This window comes from Haemaphysalis longicornis, unplaced genomic scaffold (assembly GCF_048455015.1).
Source record: "Haemaphysalis longicornis isolate Haplotype H1 unplaced genomic scaffold, Haemaphysalis longicornis Haplotype H1 scaffold_1, whole genome shotgun sequence".
NCBI lineage: Eukaryota > Metazoa > Arthropoda > Arachnida > Ixodida > Ixodidae > Haemaphysalis > Haemaphysalis longicornis.
Genome location: NW_027526203.1, coordinates 460389989 through 460409508, shown reverse-complemented (window position 1 = coordinate 460409508; position 19520 = coordinate 460389989). Strand labels below are relative to the sequence as shown.

Sequence of the window (19520 nt, the reverse complement as noted above, 5' to 3'; positions counted from 1 at the left end):
AATTTGGCCCTCAAACACTCCACTGCATGCGCATATGGCCTCACTGAGTAAACTCACGCTTTGTCCCTGGGACAAATCGGCTTCTCACTGGGACACTTTCCGAACATCTAACACTCGTCTAGAACGCGCGTTCAACAAACGCGTTCAATCCAATTGGGTTAGGCTGCCACAAAATACCAGAGCCAAATATTATTGCTCTTGTCCAATCAAATAACTTAGAAACTCGCTGAAAAGGTTCTGCTTCCCGGCGTTCTTTAAAGTCCCGAAAATTCTTCATCCGCATAAGTGACGTCACAAAATTTCACTCCGGTTGGTCGTCGTCCTTTCATTGCAGCAATGAAAGTTCGCTAGCCGCTCTTGAGGAAATCGTTGCAAATGTAAGGCTGAGAGGTTTCTGCCGGGACGATCAAATGACGGAGTTCCGTTCTGTGCTGGCGATAACTGCCGCTTTCGCGGCTCTTCCAGGCATGAATGTAAAACTGAAAACGTTTATCTTCATCATTGCGTCACCAGTTTAACGGTAGGTTTGCCCATTATGTTTTCTCTTCGTTCAACAGAAAACGTACCCCAATCGTCTACGTGTTTAACCGTCCGGAGAAAGTGGAGGCTTGACTCGTAGACCGATTGTTGTTCTCAGCCAGCGGCGTTGAGAAGAATATTTTGTTTCCTCAGAAGAGCCGCCATAAAAACTTGGAAAGGGAGTAAAGATAAATAAGCAGCCATAAATTATTACTGTAATAGCAACACCGATGCATTTAACTATTGATTTGAACGCGAATTTAGTGTAATGTAAAACATTATTGCTTATAAGGACTTTCGTGCTGACTTTCGTGCCCACCGGCCACGCCTCTTTGCCACAAGCTGCTGCGAAGCCCGAAAGTAACCAAGTTACAAACTATTCAATGGCTTAGGCACCCTTGGCTCACCTGATCGATTGAGCCACGGAAGTTCTTGAACCAGGGCTTCAGTGGCGCGGGTTCGCCACCAGCGATCATCGTGCGCAGATTTGCAACGATCTCACGCGGGTTGTAGTTTGGAATTTTGGTGCTCCAGCCGGTGCCGATTCCTTCGGCCCCGTTCACGAGCACCATGGGCAACACCGGGACGTAGTACTCGGGCTCGATCTGCTGGTTGTCGTCGAACAGGTACTTGAGCACAGGATCGTCGGATGCGGGCATGACGAGCCGGGCAAGCGGGGACAGCATGGTGAAGATGTATCGGGGACTGGCAGCGTCCTTGCCGCCCTGGAGACGCGTGCCGAACTGGCCAATGGGTTGCAGCAGGTTGATGTTATTGCTGCCGACAAAGTTCTGCGCCAGGTTGATGATGGTGGACATGAGTGAAACCTCGCCGTGGTGGTAGGCCGAGTGCTCGGCCACAGAACCGGCGAGCTGGGCGACCTTGATTTCACGCTTGTCATTGCGTTTGAAGCAGGTGAAAAGGACCTTGCGCTGGCCCGGCTTCAGACCGTCTACGAGAGATGGTATGGAGCGCTCATTGTCCATATTGCTGAACAGAATGAGCTCCTTGTTGACGAAGTCTTCGAACGTGACGTTCCGAGTGTCTTTCCCGTAGAGGTACAGCTCGGAGAGTCCCATTTCGCGGCGCTGTTTGCGCTCTTCCATGCCGCGCCTGAGCCAGTCCTTCCGCTGCTCGATCATTTTCTTGCTGAAGGCAAGCTGGATGGCGTGGTCATCGTCGACGCCCTGGTACCGGAACAGGATGCGGTGGCGAAGCATGTCCGTGAAGTACTCCTTGGCCTCCTTGGCCGTGCTGGTGCCGAGACCCTTGTAGTACTTGACCTTCCAGCGCTGCCAGTTGTCGGTGTCGGCTTTCCACTCTTCGAACTCCGGCAGGGAGTAGAAGGAAAGCTCGCTGCTGCCCCGGCTGGCCTTCACGATGGGCGTGATAAACTCCTCGAGGAAGGGAAGTCGGAGTAGAGAGGGCCAGTTGTGGTGGATAAAGTTCACCAGCAGGCCCTTGATGTGCGAGCCGTCCTGGTCCTGGTCGGTCATGATCATGAGCCGCCCATAACGCAGACTTTTCAGATCATCCACGCTGTCGTACTTCTTTTTGTACTGCGGAAAAAACGGAACGTTATTGCATTCTCCACTCACTTGAAAACTTTTAGGTAAAGGAACACTGACGGGAGTTGGGGTCACTGTAAGCATTACCAGGTTGAAACCTATAATACGTAGGGCATTTTTTTGGTTTTTCGGTGCACTTACACATATTTTCATAGAGAAAAGCTCGTTTTGAAGTGCAGTTTTCCTCGCACCCTCTTCCCCGCAGCATTGCCGACGTCGGTTATGCGATAACTGGTAAGACCACAGAGCTAAATTTAACAAATTGCTGGTGTGTTTAATCTGCACCGACCGTGCTAACAAATGAAAAACCAGTATTAACTGACAAATGGGACAAAGTCGAAATTTAGAATGTGGACACAGCATAAAAACCCGCTGCCAACCAGTATTACGTTGGCACGGCATGCTAAAGCTGCAGCGTTTTTTCCCCGCCACCTGTAGCATATAAATTAGAACTCTAGATTGGCAGTGAATAGTCAAATAACTCCATGGGTTGAAATTTACAATGCACCTCCAAATCCATTTCAGTATCCTATTCGGCCCTGCATACTTTGGGCTGTGCAGGTGAAATACTACACGCTTGATAGCAGTCACCAATTGGTAAACGCTCTACACTGTAAAGCCTCGCCGAATTAAAGGAGGACCCAACAGTCATGATTTTTTGATCACTGGGGCAGCGGATGGCTATCGGACAGGAATCATTCAACGGCCGCCATTCAAACATTAAGCTGTATGCGAATGCGTTCGACTTTCCCGTATTTGAATTAATGGCCACATACCACTTCGACAATCGTTTGCAAGCCCAGCTGCGCATTTTATCATTAGTACTGAAAGGTAGCGGAACACAAACAGCAACTTTCGACTGTTAGGCACGCAGCGGTACTAAAAAGGACCATTATATACATCGTAGAACTTGTAGCTTAAATCAAATTGATATAAGGCAAGAAGACAATGTACTCGGTGGGGAGGGGGGGAAGGTGAGGACGGGGGTCTACTAAAATAGCGTAGCCGTAAAACATTCAACTGAAAAAAACATCGGATATCACGCCATGTGGGTATCAGCGTTAATGTGGTTGCGGAACTCCCAACTCGTGAAGGCAGCGTCACCAGAGAAGCGAAGCCATGAGACATCCGACCGAGCCTTTTAAAGTAATCGAACACAGTGCTACATGATGACAATGGCGCAGTTTCTTAGCACCTGCTGCTGCGGAGGCAGCAGCACACGGTCTTTTTTAGAGCGGAACTGTATTAGTTTATATTTCCATACAATTTTCGATGTCCCCACATCAAAGGTATACCTAGGAGTTCGGGGAGTTCTATTACACGCGTATTAACTTAGCAGTAGCGAAAGGTAACGAGCAGCGACGCAACGCGTAGAAGACAGATCGAAGCTATTCGAAAATGCGCGGTGGAAGCTGATAGCAAAGCAAATCGTGTCAAGCGACGAAAGAACAAAGCCCTACGAGAACGCCGGGTGGAAGTAAAGCGCGTCTAGTGTTCAATTAGACATTAGGGCTTTCCCATTCAAAACAGTTAAGAAGTTGCTTAGGTGTCCTCTGGACATCGGTTAGTTGACATGACACTACCGCCTTGGTCGCAGTTTGATTCCAACGTGGATGTGTCGGTGCCGAAAAGAAGTGGCTCACGCATTTATTGTTGGAAGCTCGCGATGTCACACCGATTTTCCCCAATCGACCACTCAGCGGCGTACGCGCATCTATTTACACTACGGAATTATATGCCTGCATTTCCGAGTATGAGTTTATATCATCATCGGGGTCAAAGTAGTGACAACCAGCGTAAACACCAAAGAACGATTCGTATGCTTGTTCGAGACTAGCAGACGACGAAGAACAAAAAGATTCAGGGCCATTCATTGACAGTCATTTTCGGCTAGTAACGATCGGTGGTCACAATGGCTTTGTTACCGCTAAGTTTATATCACCATAGCGACAACAAAGCCATTGTGACCATCGTTACTAGCGGAAATGACAATGAATGGCCCTGACTGTTCTTCGTCGTCTGCTAGTCTCGAACAAGCATACGAATCGTTCTTTGACGTTTACGCTGGTTGTGATTACTTTGATTTTAACGCCCAATGGTGACGTCATTCAGCGCTCCAAGCAATAAAACGCGTTTAGCGCTCACACTGTAAATCGAACCGAACTCGACGTGCACAAGGTGTTTCTTAAGCACCGACAAAGCGGCATCAGCAAGCGCGAAGAAAATATGAGCTCAATCAGGCCTTGCGTGTGTAACGGCCTGCCTAATGCATGAATTTCCAGGCCCTGAAGAGCCTTACGAAGCACACAATTTTTTCTCGCTTAAAATGTATCCATTTTCATTGTTCCAGTTAACAGCTTTCATGGCGTCTCGGCAACACAAATTTTGGCATTAGAACATTGGCCCAGTTTGTAGCTTCGTACTGGACTTAAATTAACCTCATTCTTACATTAGAAAAACACAGTCAGCCATCAACGTTTTGTCTGAAACGCAAAGAAGAAAACTAGGGTCTATTGAATAAATTGGGAGTCAATAGATCTGAACCTCAGCGGAAAAATTAAAACCCCTCAGCTACACACGTCACTAACCCGAGTTCAAGCAAGTGCAAAAAGGAAAATCTTCGTTTCACGTTCTTGTGGTTGCAAATCGGAGTGTGCGATATGGCATAGCGCCAAGAAAGTCATACTACGGCGTTCTCTAACACCAGCCATGCTGTCGAGGGAGAACTGGGAAATGGCCGAGCAATTCGAGAAAACCAAGAAGAAAAGTTCGGTCCCCACCTGGAGGCCCATTATCTTGATGACGTTGTTGATTTCGGCGTTCTCGAGGATCTGCTTGTGCGTTGCCTCACGAACGTTCAGGATCTTGCCCTTGAGCGGGAAGACCCCGAACTTGTCGCGGCCCACCACCGAGAGGCCAGAGACGGCCAGACTTTTGGCCGAGTCCCCCTCGGTGAGTATGAGCGTGCAGTCGACGGAATTGCGCGTGCCCGCGTCGTTCGCGTCCTCCAGCTTGGGGATCCCTCGCAGCTTGGAGTGCTTCTTGGCGGAGCACTTCTGCCCCAGCTGCTTCTCGGCCTTGAAGGTCACCCACGACATGACGGATTCCACCACGCCGCTCTTGAGCATCTGCGCAAAGGCAACCCGACTGGGTCAAGGTGGCGGCCGTACGCCGCCCCAACATCAAGCAAGGTTGCAGTGGGGAGACCGAGCAGCACTTTACGAATGTTTGGCAGAAGAGCTCGACTCTCACCGAAGCCCTAAAGTTCTACCGAAAAAAAAAAACAATTATAGAGGTGGTAATTTCGCTGACCAGTGGAGGCAAAAGGAAAGCCCCATGCTTGTGTAATTGAAACGCCAACCGGGTGCAAGAAGTGGCTCCGAGCTGCCGAGAAGGGGAGGCCCGGGCGGGGGCAACAGTGGGCCGCGTTCCCAGAAAAGTATAGGATGGAATAGAGAGAGAAAACAACAGAGTTTAGATCCCCTTCACGGGGTGTGAACGGGAAATTCAGCGGAGCCTTTTACTGCCACGAACTGTCCGTCACTGGCGGTCACGCCTTGCAGATAACTACCACGGTTCCATGTACCACTTTTCTGGGTCGAGCTCGGGAGTGTTTTCGAAAGACGAGGAGCGCTAGCGGTTCACTTTGTGCACATGCTTAAATTCACAGAATTTGAAAGCTGGTAATTGACAATTTAAAGGAATGCGTGCACCAAAAGCCAGCAATAAATCACCTGCTATACTGGGCTTACAGAGTAGAAGATTGTTGGGATTGTCGGGAAACTTCTGAAACTTTCAATTCAAAATTATGGATCCCAAAAGAAACACGTAAACAAACAAGTCCTTATTACCTACCGTGGTTGTAACAATAGACGATATTTAGTTATTTTCCAATGTTCCAATCGGGGTTTTTACAAGCCGCGCATTGGCCATGGGCCACGCTTTAGTCAAGGGCTACAGAATTGTTAGCGGAACTAACTGTAAAGTGAGCGAGTTTATCACCGCACATCTCAAACGGCATAAATAAACGACTCCGCTATTCCGGAGCACGCTGTTCCCATTTCAATATGTGCAACTAGGCAAACTCTTGTAGCTGGATATTGTATTTTGTTATCTGCATACAGGTTCACACGGTACAAATGGACTGCCGATGCCACATTCAGTGCAATAGTGTTTCAGGGCAAGGGCACCCAAAGTACAGCTCTATACATGGAGCGTGGCACAAAGAAAGAACAAATTGTCTCCCTTCAGATGAGGGGACTCGCCACTTGATTCACACGATTGATTCGACTGCCGAGTGTTCCCGTCAGCAGCTATAGGATCCCAACAGGGATATTACGGCTCAGGAAAACGTGGAGTCCCATCATATACCTAGTTATCTGGATGTCAACTAAACATGGCGCGGTGCACCAAGCAGCCTTTACCCCGCTCGCCCGTGCCGTGACACATGGGCACTTCCCCTACAGCCTCCGGTTTATGAGCTACGGCAGTCACACGCTGATGCTCTGCACAAGATGAATCGGCACCTTCTCCGTGAGACCAGTGGCCTCCCGTGCTTGACAAGGGGAGGTACTCTCCACGAAGCAGTTGCCCTTCCACCCATCCCTAACCTCAAGGAAGAGACGAAACTACGCTTCCAATACCATCTGGACCACTTGCCACCAGGAAAAACACTCCAGAAATAGAAATACCTAAATGGTGACTGACAGCTCCGATTCGCCGCCAGCAATTCCTCCGTGAGAGCGCCCCTGCATCGGAATTTCACATCGGCGCCCGATACGACGTGGTAAACGAACAGTACGTTCACATTCTCGCTGATGACAAAGCAGGTGACCAAGCTGACATCTACACCGACGCTTCTTTGAATGGAATGACGGTGACCTGGGCATCGACAGGCCGACCGGAATTGAATGGATCTCGGCACATTTCGAACACACACGGCCTCGTAGAAGAGGTAGAACTCCCACGGTGCCCACCACGTCCGCCCTACCTCTCCAAGCAGATTGGCAACTCCAACTTCGTCACCTCAAATAGGAAGAAAGCAAGCGTCTACAAAATAAAGCTCCGGTTGTAATCGTTGCCCATCTCAAACCCTTCTCCAGTCTGGGGGAAGTATTCATCGGTTAAGTATATGCGAATGCAGCTTTTCGCACTCACTCGCACTCCCTTACCACGCTTGGAATTTTTATCGCTTAGCATTGGTAGCGGTGCTCCCCTGTATAGAGCCACAAACCTGGGTGCAGAACTTGTCGCTGAGTTCGCACTTGGAGCCGAACTTCTTCGCCGGCAGCGTCATGTTCTCTTTTGTTTGGGAATCAAAGGTTGGATTTTCGATGAGGCAGTTCACGAATATCCACAAGTAGTCCTTGACTTGCTTGCTCTGTATCTTCACGCCGGCCTTGTTTTTCTTCTTCACGGCGTCGAGGACCTAAGGACGTCAAACCAATAAGAGCGATGAATTCAGACGAACAGCACCACTCCTGTTGAATTAATAAGATAGCAAACGCTATAGCAGGCTGGAATTTTCCAGCCTCGGGTGACCCAAGATCATACAAGGCCGAGGTATTCACCTGGTGGCCGTGATTCGTGCCTCTCGGGTTGACGTAAAGTTCAGAAAACCATTCCTCAGGCCTAATCTACATTTCGAGTACATGTTTTTATTTATTTATTTAAAAATACCTTACAGGCCCTTGTTGCAGGGCATTGTGTAAGGGGGGTAACAAAGGGTGAGTGTCGTGACAGAACTGTAAGGGAACATCAAACTTTGAATGAACTTTGAAAGAACGGAACAGCAAATAACAGGATATATGAAATACCTAAATGTATTACATGTATTACTTAACAGGACGAAAAACGTCTGATGTTAGAGTTAATAGGGTCAGGAGTTCTTATTCTGGCATCCTTCCGGGTATTCCTGAGTAGCGTTTGTTACCATGGTCCATATCAGAGGAATATGCGTGTTACCTCCACATTTACCCCTTTTGCTCGTCCTATTGAGTCATGAATTTCGCTATAGTGCTAGACCTACACCGTTTCCAGCAAATTTTGAGGTTCTTAAATTGGTCAAAAGACCGGAATGTTTTTCTGAAGAAGGCTCACTACAGCGCACGGGGTTATAATTCGGTGAATTTTTGACCGGGATAAGTTTTCGGGGAGGAAGTTCATCCAGTTTCATCAAGTGAAATGTAACCTCTATAGAAATACCAAACAGAAAGAGCATATTAATTTTCCTGTCTGTTAAGTAATACATACTCAAAAAGTAGATTAGGCCAGATGCCGAGACCAAAAATACAGGCCCTTAACTTCACAAGGAGATTTCAAACTGCAATTTCAGCTTTATTAGGTCCTCCGTGCCCTTTGCTCTTTCTTTTTTCTAACAGAGGGAAGTGCCGAAGTCGTGTGGCGAAGTCGTCTACCGCCTGCTAATTAGCTGCTGCGCCTCTAATTTTCTTACACATTGTATCATTCCATCATTTGCTAAGAGTTTCCTTACTATCATTTGTCATGTTAACCACTCTCGCTCTGAACATAAATAGCAAGCACTGTCGCTGGCAAAACCTATGTTACTTCAGATGCGGTAGCTCAGCCCTCCTGTATTATCGAAAGAGCACTGTCTCGCTCCATTTAGCTCGTCTCTCCAAAATGGAGAGACGACCTAGTTGGTGAACAGAAGGAAAGGGGGCGGTTGTCCTCATGTACCGCCGTACGCATGTGCGACGGTCACACGTGCCTGATTGTTGGGTCCTGGCTTGGTGTATATGTGCTCTCGATTTTAATAAATCTTTCAGTTGATAGTAAGCGCTGGTGTCGTTTCCCTTTCTCGTCCCTGTGTCAGTTTGCACGTAAGTTTCACTCATGGATGTTCAAGTTGAAGGGCAGCAGGGGCCCTACAAGAGGGACAGCGTCATAACCACACAAATAAGTACCGAATAATTTTATCCCGCGTGTAAATATTTTTTCAGAGTTGCTACTTAGCGCTTTGGCAGATATTGTTCAAGGTGTGAAACTTTCGGAATGGTTAGCACGGCACAAGGAACATTTAGTCACAGTTTTTATGCAACACACTAAGCCTCAGTTAATGCTAGTTGTCCTTGGGGAATCTTACCGCGTAATCATTAGTGTCCCTTTTGCATACATACAGGCAATTAGGCCTTTGCTTTGAGAATCTCAAGTCAATTCCAATTGTTGTTCAAAGCAAACTGGCGTATGTTTTTGATGTCCAGGCATGCTGTAGTAGGAGCCGAGGCTTAGAACGACGCTAAGTTGAAGAAATGTTCGTTTAGCTTACACGCGGGTAACCTCAACTTGAATGGTGAAGTTAATGTTTAGACTAGGTCGACAAACAATTTTGATTGAGGTGATATCAAAAGTAAGGTCGAGGCTAGTGAGATTATGAGCCCACTTCTGCTTCAAATTTCAAAATTAACGAACGATCTAGACGTCAGCTACAAAGATAAATAAAAGAATGCTCGAATTCAGCTGCAGCCCGAGGCCACCGACAACTGGACTTGTTCTAAAGATGCTGCTTAAGCGAAAAGTTTAACGTCATTATCGGAAAGGAAACTCGCTACCAACTATCGCCTTTTCTTTCCTCCTAATTTTGGCTCTCATTTTTCCATCACGACAAGCTAATAGATAATTCCTGTGTTGTCCTGTGCCCGTCCTTTTGTATATTCCTTTTTCCTTTTGTGCACTCCGCTTCTTTCCGCCTTGACGTAAAGGTATACCTAGACGTTATTATGGTTCCAATCGCTTGAAACGTGAATGTGTTTTACTTCTAGTGGTGACTAGCCACCTTTTTTTCTCTTCTCCTGAAGTGGATCATGGGCATAGCAGATTCTAGAATCTTCAAGTGGCACGGTTGCAGCCTTTCGCCTGTCTCGAGGAGTTACCCATATTTGTCCCGATATTTATAAACCCGTATTTTGTTCTTAGCGTTTTTTTTGTAGGGGTTTTCATACTGGAGCTACTCCCGGGCTGTCAGGTGCGCCATGGCGGAGGGCTGCTCCTGTCCACCCGGTCTACCTCAACGAGCATGTGAACGTGCATACGCGTGCTTTGCATTTGTCTTGCATCAGGAAAACAGCCGCCAATACCACGAAACTATTTTGTTACCTTGCACTGAGCAGCACAACACCTTAGTACGTAAATAGCTTTATTCCGTGGCTCAGTTTTCCCAGCTACCGCCTTTCTCGTATACGAGATCTGCTCCCCCATGCCGCATTTGCAAAAAAGGATCCGTCCGCGGCACAAACGTAGTACAGGTAGGTTCCGCGAAGTCGGTTGCACAAGATGGAAACTACTCGAACGTACACCACCACGAAATTGAACAATGCTACTATTGCCGCGCACTTGTATTATACGAGCCCCGAGTGTATTCTCACGAAGCCAAGGACGACGCAGTTGTCTTGCAGGAGAAACAAGTTTATTGGAGCGAACTTGTGCTCCCCTAACAACTCAAAAGAATACAGAGGCGGCGAAGCAGCGGTCAACAAAGTGACTTGCGCAGGCGAGTGTTGTCGAACCGAATGCCGCGGCGTCTGCTCTGCAGGCTTTTATCTGCTTTTATCTTTCGGTACCAGTGTTTCTAGAACCGTTGATTCACATCCAGAACATTGTAGATCACAGAAGATTATTCTGGGCTAGCGACGTTAGGGAGAAACAGTCTGCTTATCTGAATGTGATAGCACGTGCGGCATAAAAATAAAGAATGCAAGACGCGCTTTGCTTGGAACGCAGATAACACAGCCGGGCGTGGCCAGGCAGTAAAAACAAACAATAAATAAACAAACCCATACATGGTTCGCGGCATTACCCCCCCTCTAAGAGTACATCGACCCGATGCTAAAATAAAAGACACTCCGAACAAACAAAAAAGTCCGTCATCTTGCAAAGTAAGGTTTCAAGCGAACCACGTGGACGACTTCGGGCCGCGTGCGTCGTCGTGATGTTCCGGAATCACCATGGGGGATCACCTCATAGGTAAGTTGGCCGACACGTCGTAGAATCTGGTAGGGTCCGAAATACCGTCGCAGAAGCTTCTCACTGAGTCCGCGTCGTCGGATGGGAGTCCAAACCCAAACTCGGTCCCCTGGGTGGTACTCGACGTCTCGGCGTTGGAGGTTGTAGCGCCCGGCATCCACCAGCTGCTGGTCCGTTGTACGAACCCGAGCGAGCTGGCGGGCCTCCTCCGCACGCTGAAGGTAAGCTTGGACGTCGGGGTTGAGGTCGTCTTCTACATGCGGAAGCATGGCGTCAAGCATCGTAGTCGGCAGTCTTCCGTAGACAAGCTCGAACGGTGTCATTTGCGTAGTTTCCTGGATAGACGTGTTGTACGCAAACGTGACATACGGGAGTACTTCGTCCCAAGTCTTATGTTTAACGTTGACGTACATTGACAGCATATCCGCGATCGTCTTGTACAGACGTTCCGTTAGTCCGTTCGTTTGGGGGTGGTATCGTTCTTCGGTGATCCGTGTTGCTGTAGCGTAAGATTCCTTGCATAAGCTCCGCAGTGAAGGCCGTTCCGCGGTCCGTGATTAAGACTTCAGGGGCTCCATGTCGCAGCACAAGTTGGTTTATGAAGAACTTTGCTTGTGCAGTCCCCCTCGGAAGAGCGGCGGTCTCTGCGTAGCGCGTCATGTAGTCTGTCGCTACAACAATCCACTTGTTCTGTGATTGTGACTTAGGGAACGGGCCCAGAAGGTCCATTCCAATCTGTTGAAAGGGCCTCGACGGGACGACGATCTGTTGCAGAAAGCCGGCGGGTCTTGTCGGCGGCGTTTTTCGTCGCTGGCAGTCACGGCAGCTCCGGACGTAGTGGATGACGTCGGATGCGAGGCGGGACCAGTAGTACTTCATCTTGATTTTCTCAATTGTGCGAGCTGCGCCGAGATGTCCGGAAGACGGGTCGTCGTGGCACGCTTCCAAAATTTCGTCACGAAGATCTGTCGGGATGACCAGAAGGTATTCGCTCTCGTTGAGGGGCTGAAATTCTTCACGAGGACGGAGTTTTTCAGGCTGAATGCAGGTAAGTTGCGTTTAAAAGCCCTGGGCGCGGCGACGTTGCATACTTCCAGGTAGTCGATATTGACGCGCGTAACTCTGGGTCGGCACGCTGTTGGGCGGCTAGATTGCTCTCAGTCACGACTCCGAAGAACGCGCTGTCTTCATCGGAGTCTTGTGGTGGTGTGTCGACGGGGGCGTGTCGACGGGGGCGCGGGGCAGGCAGTCGGCGTCGGAGTGTTTCCTCCCGGATTTATAGACTACTGTAACGTCGAATTCTTGCAGGCGCAAGCACCACCTACCTAGACGACCAGAGGGATCCTTCAAATTTGTGAGCCAACACAGCGCATGGTGGTCTGTCACAACCTTGAATGGTCTTCCATACACGTATGGGCGAAATTTCGAAATGGCCCACATAATCGCGAGGCACTCTTTCTCAGAGGCGGAGTAATTTCTCCCTTCCTTGGACAGACCACGGCTGGCATAGGCGATTACTTTTTCGACGGTTCTAGAAACACTCGCACCGAAAGATAAAAGCCTGCAGAGCAGACGCCGCGGCATTCGGTTCGACGACACTCACCTGCGCAAGTCACTTTGTTGACCGCTGCTTCGCCGCCTCTGTATTGTTTTGAGTTGTTAGGGGAGCACAAGTTCGCTCCAATAAACTTGTTTCTCCTGCAAGACAACTGCGTCGTCCTTGGCTTCGTGACATCTGGTGAGGTGCGGGGTAGCAGTGTGACATGATCATCAAAGTGACTTGCGCAGGCGAGTGTTGTCGAACCGAATGCCGTGGCGTCTGCTCTGCAGGCTTTTATCTTTCGGTGCGAGTGTTTCTAGAACCGTCGATTCACATACAGAACATTGTAGATCACAGAAGATTATTCTGGGCTACTAGCGACGTTAGGGCGAAACAGTCTGCTTATCTGAATGTGATAGCCCGTGCGGCATAAAAATAAAGAATGCAAGACGCGCTTTGCTTGGAACGCAGATAACACAACCGGGCGTGGCCCGGCAGTAAAAACAAACAATAAATAAACAAACCCATACATGGTTCGCGGCCGTATACATAAGTGGAATGTTGAAGAAACGAGTGAAAGGCTCCTAACGATGCTAAACCAGGAGTACGTCTACTGCCGAACGGTGAACTGTTAGTAAAATGCAAGAGTGGTTACAGAGGGAGCGTTTCGGACAAATACCTTCTTGACCATCTGTTCGGCAACGTAGTCGACGTGGCTGCCTCCTTTGGTCGTGGCGATGCCGTTGACGAAACTCATCTGCCTGAACTCTGCCGTGGCGCTGAGTGTGACGGCCACCTCCCAACGACTGCTCACCACCTCGTGGGTGACAGTCAGCGGGTTGCCCAGCTCGTCCTCTTGGTCCTTCAGGAACAGCTGCACGTACTCTTTGAAGCCCTTCACTGGCAGCCGCTTGCCGTTTAGGTACACCTGCGATAGAGAAGGGTTCTGATCAGCTGCACCAGCTGAGCGGGGAGGTTGCCAAGATAACGCATGAAGGAAAGACGGACAGCTATAGGCTACCACTATTTCAGTAACTTTACTTTGGTACCTGGTATGTGGAGCCTGCTTCCACACACGAGGTTCGTTTTATTAAACGATACTAACGATCAGACCCGGCGAGCGCCTTTCAAAGACGGAGCAAATATAGGCTTCGCATCACCTGAGCACCACCCAGGGAAATGGAACTTTTCCCACTACAGGCTATGATGGCCAACCTTCTGTGGTTGAGCGCATCACTCGAGCTGAACTTAAAAAAAAAAACGCAGACCTGCGATGGAGTGAGGTCAACCTCTGTGGACGAGTATACGGGCGGCGTTGAGGCTAAACCGGTAAGTCTATAAGGAGCACGCTTTTTCGAGTCGAACCGTTTTCCTCTAATAAAAACAGCGCAAAGGACGGGACACGAGTGAAAACAGACAGAAACGGGCGCTGACTGACGACTGAGGCTTAATGAAAAAAAAACAAAAAAACAGACATATAAAGGGAAATACAATGCATGTGGAAAACAAGACTGACAACATCATGAAAAACAGATTGCTGTTCCGTGGTATCACACACTACAGTCACACCACCTAAAAGTTAATCTCTTTGCATGCAGAGCGATTGATGGCATGCTTAAACGCCGCCGAAATTTCCGTTTTCATGATGTTGTCATTCTTGTTTTCTACATGCATTGTATTTCCCTTTATGTCTTTTTCTTTCATTAAACTTCGTCCCTGTCTGTTTTCACTCGTGTCCCGTCCTTTGCGCTGTTTTTATTAAGGGATTCCTACCGACTCGCTCAGCTTCGCACTCTCGTTCAGAACGTTTTCCTCTGGCGACTTTTATGGCACCTAATGACATCACACATTGTTACACGAACGGGACGACTTATCAGGCGGATCAGCGATCCGGCAGACAAAGCGAATTCCCTCTAATTTTGGCCAACGTTTGAAGGTTCACAAATTTAGTGGGGAATTTCTTCAATCACAATATTTTTAATTAACCTTTCGCAGTGTCTAGAGTGCCGTCCGGCGTCATTCGAATGTTTAGGACTAGGCTATAGCATCGCCAGATGAGTCTTGCGGTGTAGGGGTTTGGTCATAGCCATATGCCAAAGACGGTGGTTTGAGACCGGCTGTTGCCTCAATTATTTTTTCACCTTTACATTGAATTATAATTTTTATGGCTAAGTTAGTTTCTGGTGTTTTTAATTATTTTGTGATCGTTACGTCATGTTATGTTAGGTTAGGTTGGATTACTTGACTACGTTAGGTAGAGCTGTGTAGTGCCAGGCGCGGCATTTTGTTAAGACACGCTGGTGTACACCGATGTAGTGGAGTGCTTACAGTACCGTCGGACGGCCCGCTAGGAGTAGACAGTCTTAACACTTGCGTTTAAACTGCGCGCCTCATCCCCGAAAACCATAAACTTGAGCCTCAACTATTGTGGCGCACAAGAGACAGTAGCAACGGACAAAAAAATGAATGAATTCGAATTGCAATTTTACGCATCGGCCCTACACCTGGGCTAAGGTGCGTTGTATTGACCCGCCGCGGTGGCTCAGTGGCTAAAGCGTTCTGCTGCTGAGCACGAGGACGCGGGTTCTATTCCCGGCCGCGGCGGTCGCTTTTCTGATCACCAGATCGTTAAAGATCGTTGATGATGATGGTTTAAGTTTAATGGCGCAAGGCCGACATGGGCAAAGAGCGCCAAATACAAAGTTATTAGATAAGGAGGGAAATCGGATAAAGTCAGTTAAATACTATAGCACGTCTGGTGTAAAGGGCCAGGGTGAAGAACGTGAGTGGTTAAAACATAAATACGGTGGCTGGTGTATAGGACCAGGGGTAAAACTATGGGTGATAGGAGATGAGTTGTAAGAAATGAACTTCAGATAGGAACCTTAAGGTTCGCTGAACAGAGAACATGGCTTCATCTCCTAAGAAGTATGACGGGTGTGGTGGAATATGTCGTGTGTGTAGTTGTGGGAAGTGTTTTCGTCGTGTAATGTCGAGTGCCTTACATTGTATGAGGATGTGGATCACGGATAGGGCCTCTCCGCACCTGCTGCACAGAGGTCTTGGAGACCCCGTGAGAAGGTGCGAGTGCGTTGCATGAGTGTGCCCTATCCGTAATCTAGCCAAGGCGACTTCAGTGTATCTATTACGTGTGTCGGTGGTGTATGGTCCCAAGTGTGGTTTTATTACGTGTAACTTGTTGTCTGTTTGTTCACTCCAGTGTGTTTGCCATGTTTTGCGAAGTTGTTGTCTGATGTGTGGTTTCACGTCGGTGTAGGGTAATGTGGTTATGTCTACTGTATTCGAGAGTGTAGCAGCAGCAGCCATTCGGTCCGCTGCTTCGTTCCCGGCTATACCACTGTGGCCAGGGACCCAGCAAAGAACCAGTTCAAATTTGCGTACATACACCGACATAATACCCTTGACTATTAGATTTACAACGTGATTTTTTGAAGACTTTGTTGACGCCAACGCCCGCACGACACTGAGGGAGTCTGTATATATAATGGATTGTGGGATGTGACTTTGAAGGATATGATTAACAACAAGAAGTACACCATGAGCCTCTGCCGTAAAGATACTCGTATTACTGTTAAGAATTTTTGTGACATTAAGGCCGGGCCCATGCGCCGCACAGGACACAGAGGTGGCAGTTTTAGAGGCGTCCGTATAAAATTCAGAAAATTGATACTTCTGCTGCAAATACAAGAAGTGCTGCAGAATTGCACATGTGGGAGCTCGGTTTTTATCTACATGTGTGAAGGATGTGTCGCATGATACAGGGCGGAGATGCCATGGTGCTATAAAATCTGTTTGAGAACTTTGTATGGTGTCTAAAAAGGAGACAGAAAGCTCTGACGCTTCCTCTCTAACTCTGTAAGGGCGCAGAGAACGATGGTCGGTTTAGGAGTAGTACAGTCTGAGACGTATCATAAAAAGCCGATTTAAAAGGATGGTGTGGCATAGATGAAATTTTAAAAGCAAAAAGAAGATCTGCGTATGCTCGCTGACGTTGTAGGTTCCACTTATTACACTCCACATAGAGGCTTTCGACCGGGCTAGTCCGGAAGGCGCCACATGCCAACCGCAGCCCCAGATGAAGCACTGGGTCCAGCATTTTCAGGGATGTCTTACTTGCTGACCCATAAACAACGCTTCCATAGTCTAATCGTGAACCTATCAGGCTGGTAAAAACACGTAAAAGAAGTTGTTTGTCAGCCCCATATGAAGAGTGGGAGAGAACCTTGAGTATATTCATGGCCTTTAAGCATTTATGTTTAAGTTGTTTAATGTGTGGAATGAGCGAGAGCTTTTCGTCAAGGACTACACCTAAAAACTTGTGTTCATTTCTGACTGGAATTGAGACACCATTGAGTTTGATGTCTGGATCCGGCCGAATGCCGCGCCTTTTCGAAAACAAAACACAAGTACACTTCACTGGATTAAATTTAAAACCGTTGCTATCTGCCCAGCCAGCTAGCTTGTTAACACCAAGCTGGACTTGGCGCTCGCAGATAGACAGGTTACAAGACTTAAAGGATAATTGCACGTCGTCTACATAGATTGAGCAGGAAATGGTTGGTGGCAGAGCCTTCCGAAGAGAGTTCATTTTTACAATAAACAACGTGCAACTCAAAACTCCACCTTGCGGAACACCGTTTTCCTGCACATTAACTCTAGAGAGTGCAGTTCCAACTCGCACGCGAAACGTTCTTTCAGAGAAGTAACTGGCAAGCGTGTTCCACATGTTACCCGACATACCAAAGGACTTCAAATCGCTGAGGATGCCGTACCGCCAAGCAGTGTCGTACGCCTTTTCAAGATCAAAGAATACTGTCATACAGTACTGCTTCTGGAGGTAAGCATCTTTAATATATGACTCTAACGCAACGAGTTGATCGTTCGTAGATCGCCCCGCCCTAAAGCCTGCCTGACAGCTCTCGAGAAGACCGTTGTACTCTAAGTACACGAGTCTCCTGTTTATCATCTTCTCGAAGAGCTTGCACAGGCAGCTTGTCAGGGCAATGGGGCGATAACTGGCGGGAGAGGAAGGGTCCTTCCCTTCCTTTAGGAAAGCCACTACTATGGCCTCCCTCCAAGAGCGTGGGAAGTGCCCCGAAGGAAATATTTTATTGTAGAGGTGAAGAAGTGTTTCAAGTGTGTCTGCATGTAAGTGTTGTATCATTGTGTATGAAATCCTGTCTGCACCTGGAGCTGAAGGTTTACAAGTACCGAGTGCGACCTTCAGCTCATGAAGTGAAAAGGGGGTGTTATAGGATGAGTTCGACTTATTAGTGTCTCGCAAGGACTTCTTCTCACATGATGCTTTGTGTTTAATGAAAGTGTTGGTGTAGTGTGCTGAACTGGACACGTGTTCGAAGTGTTGTGCAAGTGTGTTAGCCTGGTCTTCCAGTGTGTCCCCTGTTGTACTAACCAGGGGCAGGCTGTGTGTCTTGTCCTTTTAGTTTTCGTATTCGTGTCCAGACTTTTCGCGGGTCAGTGTATGAGTTGATGGAAGTGAGGAAGGTGCGCCAACTCTCCCTTTTCGCCTCACGACGCACTCGCTTCCCAAAAGCCTTTGCCCGTTTAAAAGAAATGAGGTTATGTGACGTGGGGAACCGGCGAAGGACACCCCACGCCTTGTTCTGGGCCTCTCGCGCCCGCCTGCAGTCCTCGTTCCACCAGGGCCTCCTTGGGGTGCGGGACCCACTGGAGGCCCGGGGAATGGACTTTTCGGCAGCGTCGAGGATGTGCGCCGTGACGAGTTGGGCGGCTTCCTCCACGTGTAGGTGTTTTATGGATGTGTGGTGTAGTTGAGATGTTTGTGTGAATGTGCTCCAGTTTGCTTTTGATTCATTAAACCTTTTATGGGAAGATGGACTGCTCGGGCCTATACCTATATACGTTAATGAAGTGGGGAAGTGGTCACTACCATATGGGTCCGTGCCCACACCCCACTCAAGACATGGAAAGAGAACTGCGGAACCAATAGCCAAGTCAAGATGCGAGTATGTATTGTGTCCTAAGTTATGGTATGTAGGCTGTTTTTTGTTGAAAAGGCATGCTCCTGAAGATGTAAGAAACTTCTCTATCAGGCGACCTCGGGCATCCGTTCTAGAGGAGCCCCAAAGAGAGTTGTGTGCATTAAGGTCGCCTGTTATGATGTATGGCTCGGGCAGCTGGTCGACCAGCGCCTCGAAGTCAGAGCTCAGAAGTGCATAATCAGGACGAATGTAAATGGAGCATACCGTTATCAACCTATTAAAAATTATTGTGCATATTGCTACAGCCTCAAGGACGGTGTTGAGAGCGACAGGGTGGCATGCTAGGGATTTCCGGGCTATTATGGCTACACCGCCCGAAGAGTGTGTGCAGCCATCCCTGTCCTTTCTGAAGACCATGTACCTATTTAAGAAATTTGTGTGCTTGGAATTCAAATGCGTCTCCTGAAGTCACATCACACTTGGCTGATTAGCATGCAGTATTTCGTATACATCGTCAAGATTTTTAAGGCCTCTACAGTTCCATTGAATTATGTTTTCTCTTCCCATTATTTAGTGTGAGAGCTACTGGAGTGTGTGTGTTTGTTTATGTGTCGTCTTTCGGGGCTGTGACTTTCGCCTTTTTTGGCTTGTCGGGAGGCTTTGGCGTCGGGACGCGTTCCTTGCGCTGCGTTGCAGGCAGGAACGGCCCAACATCCATCTCGTCGTCGGATGTCCGAGGGGTGCCCGACGGACCGGGCCCCCTGGACTTGGCCCCCCCTCGGGAGCCCTTCGTTTGAGCCGCCGCCGCCGAGGGCGTCCGGGGCGCCAGAGGTGGCACGGGCGGTGCGGTGGCGGTGGGAACCGGTGCGGGGCCCGTGGTGTCCATCACTTCTGTACCCTCCAACGCACTGGAGGGCGGGGAGACAG

The 19520-nt window shown here is 48.5% G+C and overlaps 1 protein-coding gene across 1 annotated transcript in view; it reads right to left on the bottom strand.

Annotated features, from left to right (window-relative positions):
* Positions 1 to 19520, bottom strand: part of LOC144156135 (DNA topoisomerase 2-alpha-like) — a 42367-nt gene that overhangs the window by 7792 nt on the left and 15055 nt on the right. The window contains exons 4-7 of the mRNA XM_077687966.1: positions 13289 to 13537; positions 7321 to 7515; positions 4868 to 5215; positions 927 to 2078 (exon numbers count right to left, since the gene is read on the bottom strand). Coding sequence (XP_077544092.1) covers positions 927 to 2078; positions 4868 to 5215; positions 7321 to 7515; positions 13289 to 13537 — 1944 coding nt within the window. The remainder of the gene's footprint in view (positions 1 to 926; positions 2079 to 4867; positions 5216 to 7320; positions 7516 to 13288; positions 13538 to 19520) is intronic.